This window comes from Arachis stenosperma, chromosome 10, assembly GCF_014773155.1.
Source record: "Arachis stenosperma cultivar V10309 chromosome 10, arast.V10309.gnm1.PFL2, whole genome shotgun sequence".
NCBI classification, from domain to species: Eukaryota; Viridiplantae; Streptophyta; class Magnoliopsida; order Fabales; family Fabaceae; genus Arachis; species Arachis stenosperma.
Genome location: NC_080386.1, coordinates 124305178 through 124318741, shown reverse-complemented (window position 1 = coordinate 124318741; position 13564 = coordinate 124305178). Strand labels below are relative to the sequence as shown.

The window sequence follows — 13564 nt, the reverse complement described above, 5'->3', positions numbered from 1 at the left end:
CCAATCTTTCAAAGGAGGATTTCGGGAGTGACTTTGTGAATAAATCTGCCAGATTGTCACTTGAACGGATCTGTTGGACATCAATTGTCCCTTGATTTTGAAGATCATGAGTGAAGAAGAATTTGGGAGAAATGTGCTTTGTTCTATCGCCTTTAATGTATCCGCCTTTAAGTTGAGCAATGCATGCTGTATTATCTTCAAACAGGACAGTTGGAGCTATCTTATGATCAATCAGTCCACATGATGACATAATATATTGAATCAGACTCCTTAGCCAAAAACACTCGCGACTAGCTTCATGAATTGCCAGTATTTCAGCATGATTAGAGGATGTTGCAGCAATTGTCTGTTTCGTGGACCTCCAAGATATAGTTGTACCACCATATGTAAACAGATATCTTGTTTGAGATCTCCCTTTATGTGGATCAGACAAGTATCCGGCATCTGCATAGCCAACTAGTTGTGATTTGGATCCATAGGGATAAAACAATCCCATATCAACCGTTCCATGAAGATATCGAAAAATTTGTTTGATTCCACTCCAATGTCTTCTGGTTGGAGAGGAACTATACCTTGCTAGTAAATTCACCGCGAATGATATGTCAGGTCGCGTATTATTAGCAAGATACATTAGTGCTCCAATGGCACTAAGATATGGTACTTCAGGACCAAGGATATCTTCATTTTCTTCTTTAGGGCAGAATTGATCCTTTTTCACATCCAAAGATCTTACGATCATTGGTGTACTTAATGGATGTGACTTATCCATATAAAATCTTTTCAAGATCTTTTCTGTGTATGTTGTTTGATGAATAAAGATCCCGTCTTTTATATGCTCGATCTGCAGACCGAGACAAAATTTAGTCTTTCCAAGATCTTTCATCTCAAACTCTTCTTTTAGAGTTTTTATAATTGTTGGAATCTCTTCAGGAGTCCCAATGATATTTAAATCATCAGCGTACACAGCAATTATAACGAATCCAGATGCAGATTTCTTTATGAAAACACATGGGCAGATATCATCATTCTTGAATCCGTTTTTGGCCAGATACTCAGTAAGACGATTATACCACATTCGTCCAGATTGCTTTAGACCATATAAAGATCTTTGCAATTTGACTGAGTATAACCCTTGCGAATATTCATTGGATGGTTTAGATATCTTTAATCCTTCAGGGACTTTCATATAGATATCCCGATCTAATGAGCCGTATAAATAGGCTGTTACCACATCCATTAAATGCATATGCAGTTTATGATATGCAGATAAGCTGACCAAATAACGCAAAGTAATCGCATCCACTACAGGGGAATACGTTTCTTCATAATCTATACCGGGCCTTTGTGAAAAACCTTGTGCCACAAGTCGGGCTTTGTAGCGCACGACTTCATTTTTCTCATTTCGTTTTCTCACAAATACCCACTTATATCCAACAGGTTTTACATCTTCAGGTGTACGGACTATAGGTCCAAAGACTTCACGTTTTGCAAGTGAGTCTAATTCAGCCTTCATGGCTGCTTCCCATTTTGGCCAATCATTTCTTTGTCGACATTCTTCGACTGATCTTGGCTCAAGATCCTTACTTTCATGCATGATATCTACTGCCACATTATATGCAAATATTTCATTGACAATTGTCTTATTTCGGTCCCATTTCTCTCCTGTAAAGACATAATTTATCGAGATCTCGTCATTTTCACAATTTTCAGGTACCTGAACGTCTTCTGGCGTTATATCAGAATTTTGGACAACTGCCGGTGTCTTTACTATGTCTTTTTCAACAGGAATCGTATTTACCTCTTTTCTCTTTCGAGGATTTTTATCTTTGGAACCGACAGGCCTGCCACGCTTCTGGCGTGTATTTGCTTCCGTGGCTATTTGTCCTACTGGGACATCAATTCGAATTGGGGCATTTTCCGCCCTGCCACGCTTCTGGCGTGAATTTGCTTCAGTGGCTACTTGTCCTACTGGGACGTCAATTCGAATTGAGGCATTTTCCGCTGGTATATAAGATTTGGTTATCCTCTTTGTATCGGAAAATGCATCAGGCAATTCATTTGCTATTCTTTGTAAATGTATAATCTTTTGAACTTCTAGTTCACATTGCCCTGATCGAGGATCTAAATGCATCAACGATGATGCATTCCAATTAAGTTCCTTTTCAGGAAGCTTATTCTCTCCCCCTAATGTTGGAAATTTTGATTCATCAAAATGACAATCCGCAAACTGGGCTTTAAACACATCACCAGTTTGTATCTCAAGATACCTCACTATTGAGGGAGAATCATATCCAACATATATCCCCAATTTTCTTTGGGGTCCCATTTTGGTGCGATTAGGTGGTGCAATGGGAACATATATTGCACACCCAAATATTCTTAAATGGGAAACATTTGGCTGCTGGCCAAAAGCTAATTGCATAGGAGAGAATTGATGATAACTTGTTGGCCTCAAACGAATAAGTGCTGCGGCATGTAAAATAGCATGCCCCCAAACCGAGGTTGGGAGATTTGTTCTCATAAGCAAGGGTCTAGCGATTAATTGGAGGCGCTTAATAAGTGATTCTGCTAACCCATTTTGTGTGTGAACATAAGCTACTGGATGTTCAACACTTATTCCATTAGCCATACAATAAGCATCAAAAGCTTGGGAAGTAAATTCACCAGCATTATCAAGACGAATTGCTTTAATTGGATTTTCTGGAAATTGTGCTTTTAATCGAATAATTTGAGCCAGTAATCTCGCAAACGCCAGGTTGCGAGAAGATAATAAGCACACATGTGACCATCTCGAAGATGCGTCTATGAGGACCATAAAATATCTAAAAGATCCACATGGTGGATGAATAGGTCCACATATATCACCTTGAATCCTTTCTAGGAATTCAGGGGACTCAAATCCAATCTTTACTGGTGATGGTTTTAAAATTAGCTTTCCCTGAGAACATGCAGCACAACAAAATTCACTAGTTTTAAGAATCTTCTGGTTCTTTAGTGAATGTCCATGAGAGTTTTCAATAATTCTTCTCATCATGGTTGTTCCCGGATGACCCAATCGGTCGTGCCAAGTTATGAATTCATTTGGGCTAGTAAACTTCTGGTTTACAGTGGCATGTGATTCAATTGCACTAATCTTGGTATAATACAACCCAGATGAAAGAGAGGGTAATTTTTCTAATATAACTTTCTTATTTGAATCATGAGTTGTGATACATAAATACTCATGATTTCCCTCATTCATCGTCTCAACATGATATCCATTTCGGCGAATATCTTTGAAGCTCAACAAGTTCCTCAGAGACTTGGTAGATAATAGTGCATTATTTATTATAAATTTTGTTCCTCCAGGAAACAAAATTACAGCTCTTCCAGAGCCTTCTATCACATTGCCTGAGCCAATAATTTAACATATTCCTCTTTTGGCACAAGATGGGTAAAATATATATCACTTTTGAGAATAGTGTGCGAACTTGCACTATCCGCAAGGCATACATCTTCATTACATATCCTTGCCATTCTTCAAAAACAAATAATAAAATGAGTAATATGCACAGTTAAATTGAATACTTGATCAGAATTATTTTTCTAAGAAACACTGTACATAAAATAATGTCATATACTAAAATTTTATTTTAAAATTTGACACATTTAATAATTTCAAAATTCATATTAATATTTCATTATTTATGTACATCACATTTGAAACTTAAATACATAAATAAAACTTAACAATAAGTTCTTTACATTATTTATTTACATATATACTTCACAATCCCACATATTAAACTATTCCATCATTGATCAAATGACCAATATTTCCTTCAGGGTCCTCAAAGAAATCAGATACATCATAATGAGTGGTGGAGTTCTCAGCATCATTTGAAACAAAATTTGTTTCCTTTCCTTTGTCGTTCTTTTTCAAAGATGCCTGGTAAAGATCGACTAGGTGCCTTGGGGTACGACAGGTACGTGACCAATGGCCCTTTCCACCACAGCGGAAACACTTCTCCTCCGTTGATTTATTCTGCCCGATATTCCTTTCTTTGTCCCACTTCTGGTGAGATCCTCTCTTTTGAACATAATTCTTTTTCCTTCCATAATTTTTCTTGTTATTAAAAGCTTGCCATTTACCTCTTCTGGGGTAATGATTTGCCGCATTTACTTCAGGAAATGGGGCGGCGCCAGCTGGGCGCGCTTCATGATTTTTTAATAACAACTCATTGTTGCGTTCGACAACAAGAAGGCAAGAAATTAACTCAGAATATTTTTTAAACCCTTTCTCTCGATACTGCTGCTGCAGGAGCACATTCGAGGCATGGAAGGTTGAGAAAGTTTTCTCCAACATATCATGATCAGTTATTTTTTCCCCACACAATTTCATTCGTGAGGTGATTCGAAACATTGCAGAATTATATTCATTTATAGATTTAAAATCTTGTAAATGCAAATGCGTCCATTCATACCGGGCTTGAGGAAGTATCACCGTTTTCTGATGATTGTACCTTTCTTCAAGGTCTTTCCAAAGATCTGCAGGATCTTTTAATGTGAGATATTCATTTTTCAATCCTTCGTCAAGATGACGACGGAGAAAAATCATGGCTTTAGCTTTATCCTTCTGGGATGCATTATTTTCAATCTTAATGGTATCTCCAAGATCCATTGAATCAAGATGGATTTCAGCATCTAGTATCCATGATAAATAATTGTTTCCAGATATATCAAGAGCATTGAATTCAAGATGAGAGAGCTTCGACATAATGAAAATATTACCTGAGTCTTCCTAAAGATTTGATCAGAGTCTCGTGCTGATAACGTGTTGTAAAATAAATAAAAGATATAAAATAGAGATGTATAAATAGAAGACTTTATTATTAATATAATTAGCTCAATAATTATTATATATATATATAATAATATTATATGTAAAGAGTAATAGAAAATAGAATTTAAAATACTTATAAAATAAAAGAAGAGAAAGAATTGTAATAGTAATATAAGGAGAAGGGTATTTGATTGCAACATAAAAAGATGATTGATTTATTTGTATAGAAAGGAAGGAAGAATCTGTTGTTATTGTTGTGTGTTTCTCTCGGAGGCAAAGGCCTCTATTTATACACATATTGGGAGCTTAATTTCAACATGCATTTAATGTCATTCCTTCTTTGAAAAAGTGAGTTTTGCATGGGAATGGGCATCCACGTTGTTGTTCTTATCACAATATTTTACACCATTTTTTAGAAACTTTAAAATTGATGTTTTTTACATAAATGAACATTTTTTTTTATTTCACAAAGTATTTCCTAAATCGACGTGCCAAAAACTAATCCGTTGTGAATTGAAATTCCATTTAAAAGTTAGCCGCCAACAAATTATTGTATGCACAAAGCCACAAAGTGAAATTTAAACCCCCAACTTTTGTTTGAGCAAAATAGATAACATCTGTCTAAACAAACTAATGAACTAACTATAAGACGAATCCAATTTAGTTATGGGGATTGAAAAATATTGTAAAAGCCACCATACCATCAAACAACCTAAGCATATACAAATAAGCATATAGAGCTAATCAACATCAGAAATTTGTGTGCACAAAAAGTAGTCTCACACCCAACACAATCTATCTAAACTATTAGATCATAGATAGACCAAAAATTGTCTAGCACTCAATGGGGATGGAGGACAAAATTGTCCTTACACATATTTGGTTGCTATCACACAGTGTATGCTTGCTGTATTGTGTCAATGTCAAGCCCCTTCAGTCTAACCACTGACTCAACATGGCCTTTCAGTGTATGCAGTTCTCTCAATCTGCAAAATACATTCAATAAATCGCATCAACAAACTTAGGATTTCATGCAAAATAAAAATAAATGCATGTATATTGCAAACTTGCTAATGCCATAGGTAGACCATTTAGAAATCAAATATATAGAAAATAGTTCAACAATAGATCAAAGCCTATAATATAGAAATAGAAAATGGTAGCCTCTAATTAATGTTAAAAATACCGTGGGTCCTTGAATCATCCATAAAAAATGATAAAAGATACTGTTCATACATCAAACACTCTTGACACTTGTATAAAAATACCGTTATTACTAATTAATTGTGTATTTAAATTATTTTTTAATTAACAAAACAAAGAAAATGCTTTTTTGGTTGTTAAGAAAATACTGGTGTCAAAATAGTGTATTATAAAGGGTGTAGACGTAAGGGATTGAAAAGTGATTGTTGTTAACATATAAGCTTCAACAATTTTTAAGTGCCAAGTAGAAGTAGCATAGCAAAGTATCAAAATAGCCCTAAATTATTGCTTTAGGGTAAAAAATTTAACCTATGAAAGATTGAACATTTGTCTAATTTTTTTTGGTATAACTGGAATTCAATCTTTATTACTTTTATTTTGTCAGTGAAGTAATATTTCAAGTGCCATTCGAAATTATACTCAAGTTTCACCTAAAATTTACCATGAATAATTCAATACTTGTAATTATACTAAGTGCACAACCAGCAAATAATGTATTATAAGAATACCTGGCAATCTCTGCTCGTCTTTTAGCCTCTTCAGCCATTTGATTAAGTTCAGTGTAAGTTGTACGTTCACTGAACATCTTGGTCTCCGGCGGATGAAGTCCATGAAGAGTTCTCTGTGCATGCGCCCATTTAAGTTCACGTTCTTCCTTTCCGAAATCCTTTTTCCTTGTGAAAGCAATCTAACACACAAACATTCCACTTTAGACACTAAACAAACAATTAAGGTGACTACTCACATGAAAATGTCTTCATGCGAAAGATAATAGCTAAGATATTGACACGTGTAATGTTAAGCAGTTTAGTCCAACATGTCAAACCATCTAACGTCAGCTATCATCCTCACATGAAGACTTACTCTATACAAAACAAAATATATACCCTTTGTTCAATAACAAGATCCCAAGCCCGGCCACTCAAGGCATATCGAATAACGAACTTGATGAAATCAAGTGGAATATAAAATATGAGATTATATAGCCACACAACACCAGCCCAACCCCATCCAATCCCCTCAATTGCGGCGAAGCTCCAATTGGCGTAAACCGCAATTAGTGTTGCTATCTGCTTATCAAAGATGAACATGTTATTATTATGACATTATTATGATATGTCTAAATTTGTGTTGGTTTCACTCACCAGCTGGGCAATGACAAAGGCTGATACAAGAAACAAACCCGGACGCTCCACATATGACCAACTCCGTGCTCGTGTCACAAAGATGAGAGCCTGGCTAATTGTACTAACTTGTAGGTAGATCGCCGACGCAAGCTTTCTGAAGTCATCCACATCCTTCTTCTGAAGACTCGACACCCCGAATGTTCTCTGGAAATTCGATCATTAACATAATACAAAAAAGTTTTGACCAAAGTTGTTATCCAATGGACAAAATGGATAGAATGGACTAGACCACAAGTTTCATAGGGCCAGTAATTGGTTACACACATGGATAATAGCATTAATTCAATAAGGAAAAAAAATTTAACCAAGAAGCTTCTTACAGGGAAAAAATCTGTTTTATATGCTGCCCAAAAGAAGATAACTGTCATCATAGCCAAATAACCGCCAAGAATGATTCCAGTAGTAAATATCTCTGCCAGCTTCCAGCTATCTGGATATGGAGATGGTTTTACCCTGTCCTTAGATATTGTCATAATGGTGCCTGTCATATCCAAAAAGAACACGAGTTTAGCGAGAAGAGGCTACAAACATTAGGAAGTATCATGAAGGTTTGGCGATCCGAAACGGTATCTCTCTGACAATATGACCGATAAAAAAGAGATCAAAGACTCTTTACAAGTTAAAAAAGGGGAATCTAAGTTGGTTCAGAAAAGTATGGTACGAACCATCATTAAGGATGGCAATAATCAGCACCATGAATGGTGGAAAATCAAATTGCCATATGAGAGCAAGTAGCATGAAGCCAAGCTGTCAGAAGGAACAACAAAGTCAGCTGTCAAACCCACAATCACATGTCTGCGACAACAATTAGCTTCTATGGACGGCAATGTAACTTACCACAATACGGATTGTGATGGAAACTGCATAAATCTGCACAAAATGAAATGAAGGAATTAGAAAATAGTCCATCACAGTTATCATTATTCAACAGTTTGGCCTAACTTATTTAGCATATCTCTCTAGAGGTTAGCAAAATGGCCGAAACAGAACATCATTACAATTGAAGGCGAGCTCACCGTGTAGTTCTTCATCCTCTGGAATATTGCCCTGCTGGTCAACACAGCACTGATAATAACACTTAGACCTGGTTCTGTTAGAACAATGTCAGATGCACTACGAGCCGCATCGGTTGCATCAGCAACAGCTATTCCAATATCTGCTTTCTTAAGCGCCGGGGCATCATTAACACCGTCACCAGTCATCCCACATATGTGTTTCCTCGCCTGTAAACGTTTCACAATCTCATATTTGTGCTCTGCATTAAATAAGCTTATAGTCAAAACAAGTAAGACTTGGACAAAATACTATGTAAATAAATTGTCAATTAAGTACAAAATAGAGTTTGAAGAAAAGATGTTGTACCAGGGAAAACGCCGGCAAATCCATCAGCTTTTTCAATGAGTTCATCAACTGGCAAGGCAGAAATTGATTCATCCTTGTTTTGGCCCAATAATGCCGACGAAGGATACATGTTGGTTCCCATTCCGAGACGCCGCCCTGTTTCCTTTCCTATAGCTAACTGATCACCTAAAAGAAATCGGTATACACAACAATGTCATTAAGAAACTTACCCAAAAAATGAGCCATGCAACAAAGACTAATTCCAGATGTCCAAATGATTTCAACTTTTCTCAAAATATGTTCCCCATGCTATAAGCACTAGTGAAAAATCTCTAAATAAATAACATCCATAATATATACCTGTTATCATTTTAACATTTACTCCAAGATTCAATGCCCGGCGTATTGTCTCGGCACTATCATGTCTAGGCGGATCAAACAAAGGCATGAGTCCGATAAATTGCCACGGCCCTCCTGGACTTTCTTTCCTTCCTTCAGGAACTTCCTGAGACAAGATACTAAAGCCAGTCAGTATCGTTCCACTCACTCCAAATCCAACTAAAGATGAAGTGCATAATCAAAATCCACCTGGTAAGCTACTGCAAGAGACCGTAATCCTCGCTCAGCAAACTTATCGATGATGGAATGGACTCTTCGCTCAATCTCTGATTTATTGTGTGCAAGATTCAAGATCTAAAAGTAAAAAAAAAAAACTGAGCATCAATTCTACTGGCATTTGGTACTACTATTAAACACATGGAATGAGGTGACTCAGTCTCATATAGGAACCTGTTCCGGTGCACCTTTGCTGACACGATGCATCTTACCGTCACTGTCTATGTAAGTCAGAGCAGTCCTCTTGTCAGTTGGATTGAACGGAAGGAAATGAACCTCTCGAATACCAGCTCTGGCCTAATTGTTTTAGACAGTCAAATACAAATGAATGTACCAAAAAGACGAGAGAGCATGTGTAAGTTGTTTTGATTAGAATAGATAAAAGCAACAATAATCTTACAATTATCCTGGCTGCTATTAACAACTAAAATTGCAATACTTTTTAGTGAGCATTTACAAACTTGAACAGAAGATAGAGTCATAGATTATCCGAAGTGATTTTACCTCCTTCGGATCACTCAGCATCCCTACAATAGCCGTATCGATAGCATCTTGGTTTTCCACTCTTGAAGCGCGAGCAGCCATGAGAACCACCATATCCGCATCAACTCCTTTAGCGAAAACCTATAGAAAGTATTAGTAACACTTCAGCATAATACCACAAAGAAAATATGGTAACTCGACATGATACTAAATTGATAACAACTAAGTACTGACCTCAATAAGATTCTTGTCAACTGTTAGTTTATTCAACGTAAGAGTTCCGGTTTTGTCACTACACAATACATCCATGCCAGCCATTTCTTCTATTGCTGTCATTCTTTTAGTAATAGCACCCTGGAGAATCATACAAAGTGTAATCAACGGAGATTTAAACCTAGTTGTTGAAAAATTTAATAATAAAAACTTCTAAGAAAGCCTTAAACATTACCTGCTGAGATAGGCGATGGGATCCAATTGCCATTGTCACCGACAAAACAGTAGGCATGGCAATTGGAATTCCTCCGATAAGGAGCACAAGCAGATTGTCTATCCCAGGGCGATATTTTCGATGCTGAATTGGATACATGACAATGATCTCCACTATCATTCCCACAGCAATTGAGCATATGCAGAAGTTCCCAATCGCGGTTAGGACCTGTTTGAGAAACCAATGTTAAATGTCATTGTAAAAATATATATTATTGTAAAAGTAAAGAAGAAAGATAAACCAAAAGGATTAATTAAAAGCACAAAAGACTCATTGAAATTAACATAGATAATAGATTGCATCAACTGTCAATTCCATTTTTACTTTGAGATAATAAAAACAGTTTCAAGATCAGATTCATTTTACCGATTGAAAATGGCCAATTTGATTTGTAGAGTCAACCAGATGAGCAGCCTTGCCGAAGAAGGTATGAACTCCAGTGGCAATAACAACAGCTTCGATCTCTCCTTGCTTGCATGTAGACCCTGAATAAACACTATCACCAGGGCCTTTTGTGACCGGAAGCGACTCGCCGGTTAACGCAGACTGCGACCCGAATAGGAAACTTAAACAATCAGCAAAATGTAGGCAATAACTAATCAGATATCAACTAACATAGCAACAAAGGCCTCAACATGCACCTGGTCAATCTTCAATGGATCACCTTCAAGGAGACGGGCATCTGCCGGGATAATATCCCCAAGCTTAATTGTAATTATATCACCCGGAACAAGGATACTGGCATCCTCCTCAACCCATTTCCCATCTCGAAGGATCTGAATAATCATTTTAGTAATACTAATTAGAAACACACACAGAAGAACAAAAACAAGAAGTATGTGAACCAAATACTGCTGCCTAAATTTTATATCAAAATCCAAAATTAACTTCTGGAGACTGGAAAGTAGAAGCAAAGATATAAACTTTATATCGACACCTTGGCTTTAGGCGCTAGACGAGCCATGAGAGCAGCGGCAGCATTACCAGCATTGTTCTCCTCTATAAAACTTATAGTCGAATTGATAAGCAGAAGTGTAATAATCCCAACAAAGTCTTGCCAATCAGGTGGTTTCCCCTGAATAACATGACCAGGAAAATCAAGAAAATGTGAAAATAAAAAATAAAAAAATGATAAAATGCAGGGGAAAAAAACACTTGTTAGCCCTCTACAACTATTTCTACTAGTTTTCCTTCTCATAATAAAAATAAATCAAAATCAAAATTCTCAGGTCAATAAATGAGTATAAGTATTCATGATCTTACTCCTCCATTTGCCAAAGCAATCGCCATGATTGCTGCAGCTTCCATGACCCATGAAAGAGGATTCCACATGAATCCCAAGAACTTCAGAAGCTTGCTTTCCTGCAAAATTCATAACAACAGAGAGCATAGAATTTTAAAAATTAAAAAAAGTAAAAGAATTTTACTGCTCAAAATTTCTTCTTTTTCTTTTTTTTTTCTCCATCCTTTTTCACCACTAACAATCTAAAAGAAAAACAAAATATAAAAAAGTGTTAAAAAGAAAAAAAAAAACCTGCTTCTCCTCAAGTTTGTTATGGCCAAAGATACCAAGTCTCTCCTCAGCAGCCTTTGTTGTGAGACCATTTTGGTCACACCTTAGAGTCTGAAACACTTCCTCAATTGGCACGTTTTCCTGCAAACAAAAACACAAAAAAAGAAGCAAAAAATCACACTCCCTCTAGGGGAAAAAAAGAGAGCAGAAAATCTGCAGAAACCAGAACATAAACTCACAAATTCCAAGAACAACACACAGAAGAACTGAAGAACCCAGTAGAAGTTCAAATTTCAAACAACTTCATCAACGTTTAAAAAAAAATTATAGAAAAAAAAAACAGAGTAATTGTGTTGCTCTGTTTATTTACCAAGTCCACAGCTTCCTTGAGAACAGCATGCATGGCGTCACCTTCATCGGCCATTTCTTTTTTCCTTAGCCAAACACAGAAACTTCTAGCTCTCTACAAAACCAAAGGTTCAAACTTTAGGTGAAACATATCATAATAATACTCAAAAAGAAAAGAAAAAGAAAAAAAAATTTACAGAAAGAAAACAGAAGCACCTTCAGCTCTGTCTAAAATCCAAGTCTTATGAATTACATAATATAAGAAGTTTGAAGTGAGAGTGAGAGGTTGGTTGGTGTTGTGTCCAAAGTGTCTCGAAGTGGCAGGCGTATATTTTAAAATGAGAGAGAGAGAGAGAGGTGGTCGTTTTGGGGTGTGTCTCAAATGTCAATGAAGATTTCGTTTTGTACTTGCCAGGTACACTCTGTTGCTTCTATAACATTCCACTATTTCTTTTCTAATATTTTATTTTATTCGCATTAACTCACTATTTAAGACTCCGTTTAGTCGTTTACTGAAACTAGACACTATTCAATAATGTGTTTAATAATTAGAGATTGTAATTAAAATTTTAGTCCTAAAATATAAAATTTTATTTTTTAGTATTTTTAAAAATTATAAATATAAACACTAAAATTTTTAAAAATAAAAATAAAAAATTTCATATTTTTTTAAATAATTTTATTTAATTTTTAAATTTTTTAATTTTATTTTTTTATTTTTATATTTATTTTAAATTAAATATGATATTGAAATAAAACTATATATATTTTAGAATAATTATTTAAATTAGTCTCCAAAAATTTTAAAAGAAAATATTTTAGTCCTAAAAAAATTAATACACAGATCAATCTCCAAAGTTTTATTCTGATAGACAAATCAATCTCCAGTTTATTTTTTGATAGAATAATTATCCAAATCAGTCTCCAAAAATTTTAAAAACATATATTTTTATTTCAAAAAAATATTATACAAATCAATTTCTAACATTTTTCTCTGCCAGACATAATAGTCCCCCTCCATTTTACTTTTACTATATGTCGACCTTTATTATTATTAAATTAGCTTTGTACATTGGCAGATGACACTAACATATTAATACACTCTTTTAATTAGAAACAAATAAGGTGAATAATGATGCTTTAAAATTCAAATTAAAATATTTTCTTTTAATACAAACATAATTATTAAAATAGGACATCTTTTGAATATATTAAATACAAAAATATTAAATAGTTTTAACTTTAAATTTTTATAGAATATTTCTAATAATTTTATTATTATTATTATTATTATTATTATTATTATTATTATTATTATTATTATTATTATTATTATCGAGTGACTATATATGTATTTTTTATATTATAAATACATACATAAGAATCTAATGAATAAATTTATCATTATTTTTGCTCAAAAAATATAAAAAATTATGGTACAGTAATAGAGTATTATTGTGTAATTAATAATAATAATAATAATTTTATATTTTTTTTACGGAAGACTGTTATGTCTGACGAAAAAATTTTGAGAATTGATTAATTTTTTTAGAACTAAAATGTCC

The 13564-nt window shown here is 34.7% G+C and overlaps 1 protein-coding gene across 1 annotated transcript; it reads right to left on the bottom strand.

Moving 5' to 3' along the window:
* Window positions 1-5417: 5417 nt before the first annotated feature.
* On the bottom strand, window positions 5418-12415 carry LOC130955316 (plasma membrane ATPase 1-like). Its single transcript, XM_057882156.1, has 22 exons — window positions 12216-12415; window positions 12022-12114; window positions 11673-11792; window positions 11402-11500; window positions 11076-11213; window positions 10780-10914; window positions 10505-10684; window positions 10100-10306; window positions 9886-10005; window positions 9673-9792; window positions 9343-9465; window positions 9142-9246; window positions 8914-9058; window positions 8575-8739; window positions 8229-8467; window positions 8050-8082; window positions 7878-7959; window positions 7533-7693; window positions 7171-7356; window positions 6913-7095; window positions 6535-6713; window positions 5418-5808 (listed from the first exon to the last, which is right to left on the bottom strand). Exons 2-22 carry the CDS (start codon window positions 12073-12075, stop codon window positions 5712-5714), a joined length of 2871 nt encoding a protein of 956 aa, XP_057738139.1. The 5' UTR covers window positions 12076-12114; window positions 12216-12415; the 3' UTR covers window positions 5418-5711.
* Between the last annotated feature and the right edge of the window lie 1149 nt (window positions 12416-13564).

Excerpts from the sequence above, each read along its gene's own strand:
- LOC130955316 (XM_057882156.1), bottom strand. The coding sequence starts at position 12,075 with ATGGCCGATGAAGGTGACGCCATGCATGCTGTTCTCAAGGAAGCTGTG. Across the intron at positions 10,915-11,075 it reads GTCTAGCGCCTAAAGCCAAG|ATCCTTCGAGATGGGAAATG; the intron begins GTGTCGATATAA and ends ATGATTATTCAG. Across the intron at positions 7,960-8,049 it reads CCATCACAATCCGTATTGTG|CTTGGCTTCATGCTACTTGC; the intron begins GTAAGTTACATT and ends TCCTTCTGACAG.